Source organism: Cyprinodon tularosa, unplaced genomic scaffold, assembly GCF_016077235.1.
Source record: "Cyprinodon tularosa strain WSP-4 unplaced genomic scaffold, ASM1607723v1 ctg764, whole genome shotgun sequence".
In the NCBI taxonomy this organism is placed as follows: Eukaryota; Metazoa; Chordata; class Actinopteri; order Cyprinodontiformes; family Cyprinodontidae; genus Cyprinodon; species Cyprinodon tularosa.
Genome location: NW_024039523.1, coordinates 259,495 through 273,191, shown reverse-complemented (window position 1 = coordinate 273,191; position 13,697 = coordinate 259,495). Strand labels below are relative to the sequence as shown.

The 13,697-nt window shown below is 43.0% G+C and overlaps 1 protein-coding gene across 1 annotated transcript; it reads left to right on the top strand.

The window, feature by feature from the left end:
• The first annotated feature begins 5,104 nt into the window (after positions 1-5,104).
• On the top strand, positions 5,105-12,913 carry gja1b (gap junction protein alpha 1b). The gene is made up of 2 exons (XM_038270513.1): positions 5,105-5,361; positions 9,549-12,913. Exon 2 carries the CDS (start codon positions 9,565-9,567, stop codon positions 10,726-10,728), a length of 1,164 nt encoding a protein of 387 aa, XP_038126441.1. The 5' UTR covers positions 5,105-5,361; positions 9,549-9,564; the 3' UTR covers positions 10,729-12,913.
• The last annotated feature ends 784 nt before the right edge of the window (positions 12,914-13,697 follow it).

Below are 13,697 nucleotides of genomic sequence, written 5' to 3'. Positions count from 1 at the left end.
GCAACACTGCTCTTTGCATGGTTTGTTTTCAAATGGTTTGCTGCTGTCTGTTTGGACCTTTCTGAACATGTGCAGATCCAAGATTCTACCAAAACTAGAGCAGATCCCAATATGGCCGTTAGTGAAGCTGTAGTTAGTGAGATAATAGAACAACTGATCCAGTATCAACTAGTGGAAGGGACAGCATTTTGAGCTAAATACTGTATCTATTTCAAAATCCGGACCTTTCCACATTCATTAAGATAATAACAGAAGGGAATCATTTGGTCACCATTACTCCATTTAATTTGCAATCAAGGGATCTGAAGTGTCCAGACTTCATTCTTTATTACTGGGCTGAACTGTTTGACTTTTCACATTGAAATCTTCCTTATTTGACCAAAATGTGACATCATGGGTCTGAGTCCTCCCTTCCTCTCTATCCCTACTAAGATTCAGACAAAAACTGAAAAAAACTAAATCAAATTGAATGGCAAATATTATTTTGAGAAACATTTATTTATTTCTCGATCAGTTTTTAAAGTGAGACTTTAGATTAAATAATTCAGAAAGCTAGTTAATGTGTGACTGGGTCATTGCCAAACATTCACAGTAGCAGCCATTCAAAATGCCGAATGGCAAAAAGCCGAATGGCAGCCCACTTCCCTTCAACTCCCAACTTCCAGCCACTGCAGTGATCCCCTCTGGAATATACTTCCTGAATTACAGTCTGACCAGGATTTGATGCTTCTTTTTAGATCTTAATGTCCACCAATCATAACAGAAAGAATATTTTAGTACAAAGTATAGGCCTTTTTAGCCTATTTTTGGGGCTGCTGAAGCAGCCCTGTATGCTCTTTATAGAATAAAAAAACAAACCAAAAAAAAAACAAGACTGACATTATAAAAACTATACAGCATTTGGTTATTTAACCCCTTCAATTATGTTCCGGTTAATCAGAAATAATAATAAACAAAAAAACAACTCTGATGGAGCTCCTCAACTAAAATGTTGAGCAACGCTGTGAGGAAACTGCTGCATTCAGGTGTTTCTGAAATGCTCAGTCAGATTTCTGTGTCTGTTGGTGAAATGTTTACCAGCGAGGTGCTCTAATGTCTCTGAGACGTTTTTTTGGATTATCTTTAAAACCGCAAATTAATATCAATATTTCAGTTCACTGAATCAGTAGTAAATAATTATATTTTGTTCCTGTTTCCTGTTTTTTGTATTCTTTTTTCCGTTTTCTGATTGCCTGTCCTTAGAGGGAGAGGCGTAAGGGGGGAGCGGAGGAGCTAGGTGAGTGCAAAGTGAAAGGTCAGGAAAAAGCATGTAGGAAAACAGACAGAATAGCAGTAGTTGTTAAACTGGCAAAGAAAAACATTCATTTAATAGATTATTTTACATTTATCATGGAAGTAATTTTGGCACAAAAACAGAAAACTAATTTCACGAAAACTGATTCAAAGGTTTCTATGAAATTAGTGGATTTAAAAGCTTTAATGGTTGGATTTTTCTTTTAAACAATGCTGCTTTTTGCTTTGCTTGTTGTGTTTTTGGCTCATGTCTCAGATCCAATGCATTAGTGAATGATGGAGTCAGTCAGTAGCAAAACGCACTGAACAAGTTTAGAACATGTGTGTAACAGTGAAATTAATCTTGTCTAGCCAGACAGTTCTCTGGGTGCTTAGCCCCCCTAAACCTCCAGTCCTAGAATCACCCCAGGTACAACGACTGATACAGTCATATGAAAAAGTTTGAGCACCCCTATTAATCTTAATTTTTTTTATTTATAATATTTGGGTGTTTGCAACAGCTATTTCAGCTCGATATATCTAATGACTGATGGACTAATACTGATTATTTTAGTACTGAATTGAGGTTTATTGGACTAATTGAAAATTTGCAAATGTGCAACAGGTGAAAAAAAATGGGCACCTCAGCAAAAAAGATACATTGATATTTAGTAGATCCTCCTTTTGCAAAACCAACAGCCTCTAGTGGCTTCCTGCTGCTTTGAATGAGTTCCTGGATCCTAGATGAAGGGATTTTTGACCATTCTTCATGGCAAAGCAATTCCAGTTCAGATAGGTTTGATGGTGGCTGAGCATGGACAGCCTGCTCCACATCATCCCACAGATGTTCAATGATATGTGGGGGAGGTGTGGGGATTAGGATGGCCATTCCTCTGCATGAATGCCTGAGTAGATTTGGACAATTTTCTTAATGAAATATTCATACCCGGCATAAATTCAACTTCCTAACTGATTCTTGAACATTATTCTCAATAATCTGCTAATATTGAGTGGAATCCATGCGACCCTCAACTTTAACAACTTTAACGCAGCCCCAAAGCATGATGGATCCTCCACCATATTCTACAGTAGGTAGAAAGTGTTTTTCTTGGAACGCTGTGTTTTTTTGCCACCATTCATAACACCTTTTTTATGACTAAAACTCAATCTTTGTTTGATCAGTCCACAGGACTTTATTCCAGAATGAAGCTGGTTTGTCCAAATGTGCTTTTGCAAATCTCAAGCGATTCTGTTTGTGACGTTCTTGCAGAAAAGCTTTCTGTTGCATTTCTCTCACATCCAGCTTCTCCTGGTGCAAAGTGCGTTTTATTGTTGAACGATGCACAGTGACACCATCTGCAGCTAGATGATGCTGCAGGTCTTTGGAAGTGGTCTGTGGTTTGGGGGTGGCCTGTGGTTTGGAGGTGGTCTGTAGGTTGGAGGTGGTCTGTAGGTTGGAGGTGGTCTGTGGGTTGGAGGTGGTCTGTGGGTTGGAGGTTGTCTGTAGGTTGGAGGTGGTCTGTGGGTTGGAGGTTGTCTGTAGGTTGGAGGTGGTCTGTGGGTTGGAGGTGGTCTGTGGGTTGGAGGTTGTCTGTGGGTTGGAGGTGGTCTGTAGGTTGGAGGTGGTCTGTGGGTTGGAGATTGTCTGTAGGTTGGAGGTGGTCTGTGGGTTGGAGGTGGTCTGTGGGTTGGAGGTGGTCTGTGGGTTGGAGGTTGTCTGTAGGTTGGAGGTGGTCTGTGGGTTGGAGGTGGTCTGTGGGTTGGAGGTTGTCTGTGGGTTGGAGGTGGTCTGTAGGTTGGAGGTTGTCTGTGGGTTGGAGGTTGTCTGTGGGTTGGAGGTGGTCTGTAGGTTGGAGGTTGTCTGTGGGTTGGAGGTGGTCTGTAGGTTGGAGGTTGTCTGTGGGTTGGAGGTGGTCTGTGGGTTGGAGGTGGTCTGTGGGTTGGAGGTTGTCTGTAGGTTGGAGGTGGTCTGTGGGTTGGAGGTGGTCTGTGGGTTGGAGGTTGTCTGTAGGTTGGAGGTGGTCTGTGGGTTGGAGGTGGTCTGTGGGTTGGAGGTTGTCTGTAGGTTGGAGGTGGTCTGTGGGTTGGAGGTTGTCTGTAGGTTGGAGGTGGTCTGTGGGTTGGAGGTTGTCTGTAGGTTGGAGGTGGTCTGTGGGTTGGAGGTGGTCTGTGGGTTGGAGGTTGTCTGTAGGTTGGAGGTTGTCTGTAGGTTGGAGGTGGTCTGTATGTTAGAGGTGGTCTGTAGGTTGGAGGTGGTCTGTGAGTTTTCCTTGACCATTCTCACCATTCTTCTTCTCTGCCTCTGTTATGTTTCTTGGTCTGCCTCTTGGTCTTCCATTTCCTTCCTATGTTCCTCACAGTGGAAACTAACAGTTTAAATCTCTGAGACTCTTTTTGGATTCTTCCCGTGAACAACTATGTTGAACAATCTTTGTTTTCAGATCATGGGAGAGTTGTTTTGAGGCGCTCATGATCAGTGATGGGAGTAACGGCGTTGAAGGTACCTTTTTTTTAGTAACGAGTAATCAAAATTATTACTCTTTCTGTAACTATAACGCAGTTACAATTGCCGACACCACGTTACTGCATGTTACTCAGGTCGCACAATTAACCTGTTTTCATGATAGGACTCGTGGGGGCCTTGTCATGAGAGAGGGGAGGATGGAGAGTGAGGAGGACTCCAGCGGCAAAACAGCGTTTTCCAGATGGAAATACTGGTGTTACGTTGAGCTGCGTTTCCCCATCAGATACGGTTTCCCCTGCATCTCTGCACAGCGCAGGCAGCACAATTCACCGCGCAAGCGACAGGAAACGCGCATGCTCGCTAAAGGCGCGTAACAGCCGCCCTGTGCTCGCGCCACAGGGGAACTACGGAGAGCGTGAACGATCATTAGCCTATATGGAGAAAGATGGATGATGGATGGATGGATGATGGATTGATGGATGGATGGAATAGATAGATAGATATAGCTACATGTTGCAGTATCTATAACAACCCAAACACAGGATTTCAAAATTAGACATCCCTAGTTATTAATTTCATACACTCTCAAAAGTAACGCAATAGTTACTTTTACTAGTAACTAGTTACTTTTATTGAGGAGTAACTTAGTTACTAACTCAGATACCTTTTGGGAGAAGTAACTAATAACTATAACTAATTACTTTTTCAAAGTAACGTGCCCAACACTGTCCATGATGTATCTTCAGAGGAGATTCAAACAGGAGCACAACTTCCAACCGGCCTCCTTAAATACATTTTCTCATGACTGGATACACCTGGCTATGAAGTTCAAATCTTAATGAAATCACCAAACCAGTTTTGTGTTTCAGTAAGTTAATGAAAAGTAGTTAACGGTATTCGAATCAATAAAATGATTAGGGTGCCCACATTTGTGCACCATTCAAGTTTTGTTTTAATGTGTACTTAACATTTTCTGTTAGTCCAATAAACCTCAATTCAGTGCTGAAATATTACTGAGTCCATCAGTCCCCAAATTAAATGTTAAATATGACTTTATTTAATAAAGTAATTGTTTATTAAGGGCCCTTCAATCAAAGTGGGGCCATTTAAATGGTTACTACTGTAAACGCTAAATCCTCCCCCTTTGCTGTGGTGTCCATATTTAGGGACCACCACCAGGTGGCGCCGTGCACCAGCGGACGCAGCGCCTGGAAACTGTTTCCAAGTTGCAGCAAAACTTGGATATTTAAGGATTTAGGCTCAGATGCTAAACTTTCCAGGAAGCAGAACTTCCTCTGATCTGTACAAACTTTCATCTTCCTCAGATTGATCACATGCATTAATCCAGTAATCTGTAATCTGAAATCATTTAAAGGCAGAAAGAATGCGACGCCGCGTTAAAGTGGGCCAGGGGAGGGCTGCTGGTTCCGTTGGACCCCCACCGACAGGACGGAGGAGTTTGGGCCCCTCCGCTTTGACGTAGAGATCAGGTGACTAGAACTTCTCTGACGGGACTCTTTAAAGGAAAGTTTGAGAAGTTCTGCTCACTTTTCCCTTCGATTGCTGAACTTGGAAGGAAGTTTAACCATCAAAGTCCCGCTGGGCTGGCTTCTGTAACCCTGCAGGTAAGTTCTGCTAGAACAACAGATGGGCTCCTATCTGACATCACACACTTTCTTTTTATTTTTGACTTTTCTTCATGGGTCAAAGTTTAGAGCGTTTTGAACCAGAACCAGAACCAAAGTGGGTCTGGATTTCTTCTCTCTAAAGGTTTTTCTTGTCATGTATAGAAGGATGTATTTGTCCAGGAACCAAAGGCTGTTGTGGTTCTGATGTGCAGCAGAAGTTTGGCCCCTCCAGCCCGGCCAGTGCTCTGCTCTTCTGCTCCTTTGTTCTGACAGAAGCAATCATGTAGAAAGTGGCGGGAGGGTTCCTCTTCAATGAGAGCCCTTATTGTCCTCAGCTCCTCATTAGGACTGAAGGTCCACTAAGTGGGAGTTTATGAGGACCAGCCTGCTGCCTCCTGGAGGAACTCGGTCTGAATGCCTGCAGACCTTCATGGAGAAGGTGGACTCATCAAAGCCTGAAACAGATGTTTGTTCCTTTTAAACAGACCTTTTTAAGGGGTTTCATATGTTCTGTTCAACATGAAGCTGCTGTCATTAATATGATGCAGTGTGAAAGCTTGCTGCTGAGGATCGGGCTCTTCATAACTTCAGACAGGTTTTCTTTTTGTCCAGCGATGAAAGCTTGATAACAGGATGGAAACCATTCCTCCATAGAAATCCACCAGATATGTGGAAGTGGTTCGTAAGCAGGAAGCTGATTTATTGCCTTCACACTGTGAGTAATTTAGGGGCCCTGCCCTGCCGGGGACAGACGCCTCACAGCGTCTCCTCCACATTTAATTATTGTGGAGTTCTGCTAAAATAAAACACATCAAACTTTAGGCTTTAGATGACTTTTAATTTCATTTTGCAGCTTTCTGCCCATAAATCAGAGGCCTGAAAGTTCAACTTTGGCCCACATATTAAAATCTCTCACATGACTGCATGAGAAAAAAATCCACCAATAACCGTAGGATTAGGTAGATGATTGTGATAAAGGCGGAATAGTAATTTTATTCAGAGAATGGGTCTGGATGGTTTTAATTGAATCAGACTGCTTCTGTAACTTTCCAGTTTCAGAAAGTTTCTGGATCTTAACAGTAAAGGCAGTGCTCCTGACATAATTTACTCTCTGCATCACCTTATCTGTTTTCAGAGGCTGATATTTTAGTTTTTTGTTTTTTTTTTTCTCTGATAATTTTCACTTTTAGGTAAACACTGTTGTAACCTTCTTTTCAAACAGAGTCCATTTCGATGTTTGGGTACAGGATTTATTGGGGTGTACATTTGCTTGGTGAAGTGTGATGGGTGTCAGAGGAGGCACTTTTTATTTTAAAGAAAAAAACCCTGCTCCTTGAAGCATTTTTAAATGTTCAATGTGCTTTTGCTCTAACATGGAGTCCAGGAGGAGTGGCCAGAGACCAGTTTTTCACACTAGGGCCGGGTGATTCGACCTCAAATCAATACTGCGATGAATTGGGCAGTTGAATCTCGATAACGATAAACGCACAATAAATGTTCTGGCTCCTCTATCAGAAATAAAGGCAGGGACAGGAAATGCAGCTGATTTACTTAAAATTTATTTATTGAATAACTCACATTAGATATTACTTTGAATTAAATATTAGTCTTTTACCCATTCAGTTTAAACATTCAACCATTTCTCATTGAACAGGAAAAAATGTTTCATTTTTGTGCAAAGGTAAAGGAGCCTTGTACACATGGAGCCTTTTTCGGTCAAACTTTGCATTTCGTGTTCTCCTGCTCAACATCTATGGTGTCATTTTGGTGCCACCGAAGTTTGGTGCATGGGGAACAATGTAAATCGTTTAAACTCACACACCCTCACTCAAAGCCCGTCCGCTCAACTCTGACAACGCACTCTCGATTTCTTCTCTTCACCCTCAGCGTCCTTTCTGCTCTCGTTCGGCTCCACAGGATTAACTGATGTAATTTTGTTTAAAGCCGTGTTTAGACCCTTCTCCACTCGGCTCATCCACCATTCTCTTTGTTTAAGCGTCTGACTGGATTGGTGGCTTCATGTGATTAGACAGACGCTGCTGTGTCTTAAAGGGGAAGGCAATAGCAGCCAGCCACACAGGAAAAACGGCACAATTAAATTAATTTGTTTAACCGATATGGGAAAATTGTCGCCGGTTATCGAGGTGAATTACGGAAATAGTAAAAATCCAGTTTATCGCCCAGCCCTATTTCCCTCTGTCTCTTAGTCCGGACACCAGTATTTCCAACTGTCTTTCAGTCAAGAGACCATTGTTTCCCACTGTCTCCCAGTCCAGAGACCATTGTTTCCCTCTGTCTCTTAGTCCGGACACCGGTATTTCCAACTGTCTCCCAGTCCAGAGACCATTGTTTCCCACTGTCTCCTTGTCCAGAGACCGGTATTTCCCACTGTCTCCCAGTCCAGAGACCATTGTTTCCCACTGTCTCCTTGTCCAGAGACCGGTATTTCCCACTGTCTCCCAGTCCAGAGACCATTGTTTCCCACTGTCTCCTTGTCCAGAGACCGGTATTTCCTACTGTCTACCAGTCCAGAGACCAGTATTTCCCACTGTCTGCCAGTCCTCCCAGTACTGCCTGCTGTCTCCCGGTCCAGAGACCATTGTTTCCCACTGTCTCCCAGTCCAGAGACCATTGTTTCCCTCTGTCTCTTAGTCCGGACACCAGTATTTCCAACTGTCTTTCAGTCCAGAGACCATTGTTTCCCACTGTCTCCCTGTCCAGAGACCAGTATTTCCCACTGTCTCCCAGTCCAGAGACCAGTATTTCCCACTGTCTCCTCGTCCAGAGACCGGTATTTCCCCCTGTGTCCCAGTCCAGAGACCATTGTTTCCCACTGTCTCCTTGTCCAGAGACCGGTATTTCCCACTGTGTTCCAGTCCAGAGACCATTGTTTCCCACTGTCTCCTTGTCCAGAGACCGGTATTTCCCACTGTCTACCAGTCCAGAGACCAGTATTTCCCACTGTCTCCCGGTCCAGAAACCAGTGCTTCCCACTGTCTCTCTGTCCAGAGACTAGTGGAGACCTGAAGATGGTGAGAAATACTGGACTCTGGACCAGCAGACAGTGTGAAACACTGTTCTCTGGAGACAGTGGAAGACACTAGCCTAAGGACCCGGAGATACTGGGAAACACTTGCCTCAGGACCAGGCGATAGTTGGAAACAATGGTCACTGGACCAGGAGACACTGGGAGACAGTGGGAAGTACATGTTTCTGGACCAGAAGACAGTGGGAAACACTGGCCTCAGGACCAGGAAATACTGGGAAACACTGGGGAAAACTAGTGTCTGGACCTGGAGACACAAGAAGACAGTGTGAAACACTGGTCTATGGACAAGGAGATAGTTAGAAACACTGGTCTTTGGACAATTAGACACTGGGAAATAGGGGTAAACACTGGGCTCTGGACTGTGAGACACACTATTGTCTGGACCAGGAGACACAGGCAAACTCCAGTGTTTGGACAAAGATACCAGTGTCTCCCCATGTCTCCCTGTCCAAAGACGCCATCTCCCAGTTAAGGGAACAGTGTCCTTGTCTAAAGACCAGTGTTTGTCACTGTATCCTGGTCCAGAGACAAGTCTTTTCCACTGTTTTCTAGTGTCTCCTGGTCCAGAGAATAGTTTTTCCCATTGTCAGCAACAGTGGCGTCGGGTGCAGGAGTTTGCCCTGCAATCGGAGGGTTGTTGGTTCGAGCTCTGGCTTTCATTGTTGTTGTGTTCTTGTTGAAGACACGTCACCTGCATTGCCTACTGATTTTGGTCAGAGGGCCAATGTGCGGCAGCCTCGCTGCAATCAGTGAGTCCTAGGGAAGCTGTGGCTTCAAGGTAGATTGCCACCATCAGTGTTTGAGTGTGTGTGTGAATGGATGAATGACTGAATGTAGTGTAAAACACTTTGGTCAAGTCCCCTGACTTGAAAAAGCACTATATAAGTACAGGTTATGTATCATTGCCTCAAGTGTTCCTCACTAACTTCCAGTTTCTCTGGGATATTCGATGCATTGTTTCATCAGACCTTTCATTTGTTCAATTATTTTCTTTTAGTTTAGTTTAATCAAATTAAAGTTTCAAACAATTAAAATTACAAAAGCTAAAACTGTTCTTTACAAACACTTATCATTTAAGCACCAGTATCTCCTCTATCTCTGTGTTTAGATATTAACCTTGTGATTTCTCTTACAGCTCCCACTCCTGAAGAATGGGTGACTGGAGTGCTTTGGGTCGTCTTCTGGACAAGGTTCAGGCCTACTCTACTGCTGGGGGGAAGGTCTGGCTGTCGGTTCTCTTCATCTTCAGGATCCTGGTGTTGGGTACTGCAGTGGAATCAGCGTGGGGAGATGAACAGTCTGCCTTTAAATGTAACACCCAGCAGCCTGGGTGTGAAAATGTCTGCTATGACAAATCCTTTCCCATCTCTCATGTCCGTTTTTGGGTCCTCCAGATAATTTTTGTCTCCACACCCACGCTCCTGTACCTGGCTCATGTTTTTTACCTCCACAGAAAGGAACAGAAACTTAACAGAAAGGAGGAGGAACTGAAAGCAGTGCAAAACGATGGTGGTGATGTTGACATCCCGCTGAAGAGAATAGAGATGAAGAAGATGAAATATGGCATAGCGGAGCATGGCAAAGTGAAGATGAAGGGGGCCTTACTGAGAACCTACATTGTTAGCATCTTTTTCAAGTCCTTGTTTGAGGTTGGTTTCCTGGTGATCCAGTGGTACATGTACGGCTTCACATTGTCTGCAGTCTACACGTGTGAGAGGTCACCATGCCCACACAGGGTGGACTGCTTCCTGTCTCGTCCAACTGAGAAGACCGTCTTCATCATTTTCATGCTGGTTGTCTCTCTGGTTTCTCTGTTGCTTAACATCATTGAGCTTTTCTACGTATTCTTTAAGAGAATTAAAGACCGTGTAAAGGGAAAGCAACCACCCACCCTCTACGCCAGTGGAGGGACTCTGAGCCCCACCCCTAAAGAGCTGTCCACATCCAAGTATGCTTACTACAACGGCTGCTCTTCCCCAACTGCTCCCCTCTCACCATTGTCCCCCCCAGGTTACAAGCTGGCCACCGGGGAGCGAGGAACCGGGTCATGCAGAAATTATAACAAACAGGCCAATGAGCAGAACTGGGCAAATTACTCTACGGAGCAGAACCGTTTGGGCCAAAATGGTGCAGGGAGCACGATTTCAAACTCCCATGTTCAAGCCTTTGACTTTCCTGAAGATACACATGAGCAAAAGAAACTCCCCTCATCAGCTGGACATGACCTGCAGCCTCTGGCTCTCATTGATGCCCGGCCTTGTAGCCGGGCTAGTAGCAGGATGAGCAGAGCGAGGCCAGATGACCTGGATGTGTAAGCCTTGGCCACTCCTTCCATGTCTGTCCAACTGTCAAGGTTCCTCTATGCAGGCAGAAGATCAGGCAAGGATTGATAGCATGTTCCTCTAATCTGGGACTAACCTCAGTGGCAGTCCTTAGAGTAGACACTCCTGAGAAATAATAAACTTCATTAAAACTGAAATGTCTTCTAACCCTTTTTAAAGGTACAGGTTGCATATAATTAATGCTGTAACTTCCAAAAATGTTAAAAGAGTAAAAAAACAAACCACTGGACTTGTTTCCAAGTTTAAAAATGTTTCGCTTCCCATCTAGGAAGCTTTTTCAATTCAAAATTCCTAGATTAGAGTTGAGTAAATCTGGAAGCTTTATAGAGTTGTAAAGGCTTAGAAACTGAAAAAAACACGTCCATCCCTTGGTAATGCAGAGTCGTTGAAGTCGTTGTTGGTCTGCTACAACCATTCACACATGGACTATTGGATGGCATCAAAAAGGTCAGGTAGTTCAACAAGGGAATAGTAACCTAGAACAGTTACTGGTTAATTGAAATATAACAATTCAGAACCCTGGAACTCTATTTGTCTGGGTTTGGATCGGTTCTGATTCAGGTAAGGACACGGCTAATGGAGAATGAGCAGATAGCTGGTAGGAATGACAGGTTGCTGAAAGGAACCTCATTTTCATGTCCTCCTGCCATATCATCTGCTATTATTTGCAGCCCCTGTCAATTTGTCATCTATAGTCCAACAACAAGACGGTCCTCTATAGTCTGACCTTTAAGTTGTCCTCTATAGTACGACCGTCATGTTGTCCTCTATAGCCCCACCGCCATGTTGTCCTCTATAACTGGACCATCATGTTGTCCTCTACAAACTGACCATCCTGTTGTCCTCAATAACCTGACCGTCATGTTGTCCTCTATAGTCCGACCATCCTGTTGTCCTCTATAGTCCGACCATCATGTTGTCCTCTATAGTCCAACCATCATGTCCTCTATAACCTGACAGTCATGTTGTCCTCTATAACCTGACCGTCATGTTGTCCTCTATAACCGTACCATCATGTTGTCCTCTACAAACTGACCATCCTGTTGTCCTCTATAATGTGACCGTCATGTTGTCCTCTATAGTGCAACCGTCATGTTGTCCTCAATCGTCCGACCATCATGTTGTCCTCTATAGTGCAACCGTCATGTTGTCCTCAATCGTCCGACCATCATGTTGTCCTCTATAGTGCGACCGTCATGTTGTCCTCAATCGTCCGACCATCATGTTGTCCTCTATAGTGCAACCGTCATGTTGTCCTCAATCGTCCGACCATCATGTTGTCCTCTATAGTGCGACCGTCATGTTGTCCTCTATAATGCGACTCCAATGGCTTCTGCATTAGGAACTGAGCTTTCAGTCCAGTGTTTTTGTTTTTGTTTTGATTGTTGTAGAGATGTGCTGTTCTGGTTCTGGAGGAAAGACAAACCTCTACCTGTCCCTGTCTCATCTTCCCACATGTTTTTATTTTCTAATCTTTCTTGGTTACTGCAGCAGACTGATCTTCCACCACCTGTTGGTTTTTTTTTCTGTATTACTACAGTTGGTTATTTAATGAACAGCATCCTTGGCTTAGATACTTGAGTGAATGTTTTATTTTTCGTTTATTTAACTCATTGCTGCTTGAGGAATAGATATGTATAGTACTGTAAATCAAGCTGTCACAGAAAAATGTGAATTATGTTGAAGCCTGGTCATAGATCTGGACTAATGTTTAGTCTTTACTTTCAATCCAAATCTGTTTAGGAAAACTAGATGAAACCTTATTTGGGGACTTAATTGCAATTTAGTCTAATTTTGTGTCCGTTTTATTTTTTTCTTGGTACAGACGAAGATCTTTACAGCTACAGATAATTTGCACTGAGATCTTGCTGTTAAAAGATGTAACTTGATGCAACTTGCATATGGTGTGTTTTCTGATAAATATGTTACTAATTTATTTTAATAACACAAAGCTAAGCTGTGGTCGGTATAACAGAGAGTGACCATTTTTAACAAATCGGTTTGTGATCTTTCTTCCTCTTTGTTCCATAAATCAGAAGCAAACATTTGCAGTTTTCTTTCCCAGGGGATCTGTTATTGTAAAAAAGACAGACATTAAAACCAACATATTAACTGCCTGTGAAATGGAGTCTTACCCAATAAATGTTTTCAGTCCTCATCCATGTTTAAGGTGTTTTATTTCCTGAGATCATCAGTTTGATTTGAAACAATAGAAATTTTCTTTTTTCCATATTCTCAGCAGCTGTCTTGATTTTTTCTTTTTCAGACTTTCATGTCATCAGAATATTAAAGGGTTTTCCAGTTTCCATCAGAAACTATAGCTAGGCTTACTCAATAAATCCACAATGATTTGATTTATTTCCATCATCTCATTCTGAAAGTGAAGCTTCCAGATGAACACATTAGTTCCTCATCAGAGCAAAATTAAACTTACACTTCAGTATAATTTCTGGTCTCAGCTTTGTTAGAAATAATAAGATGGGTATCAAAGAAGTCCTTTCACATATAAATGCTGATGTGTTCTGACAGCTTTTAGATGTGCAGCTTTCCCAGTATGTAAAACCAGTGCTTACTAGTCATTCTGCCCATGGACCAGGATCAGCTCTGGGTTCATCCATACATCTGTCATGAGTCCTGCTCCTGGTTCCCACTTTGAAAATGACCATAAACCCAATCTTTATGTAAGTCCGTTACATCAGGCAGTTTTTGTTCCATCACAATAAAACCTTTATCATCTTTTATATCACTGCCTACTGAGAGGAAAGCTCTGATTAGCCTATTATATCGTCTATTTCAGGCTCTATTGCAGAATTGAGGTATTTATTACAGAAATCCCTCTTTAGAAATATCTTCACCAACACATTGTGCTGGATGACTGAACTCGGCCATCTCCAATTATGTTTGACATCTCCACAGGCCTCAGCTTTTGGCAACGCTCCCCA

What these genes read in the sequence shown, in the direction of transcription:
- gja1b (XM_038270513.1), top strand. Translation starts at nt 9,565, where the DNA reads ATGGGTGACTGGAGTGCTTTGGGTCGTCTTCTGGACAAGGTTCAGGCC.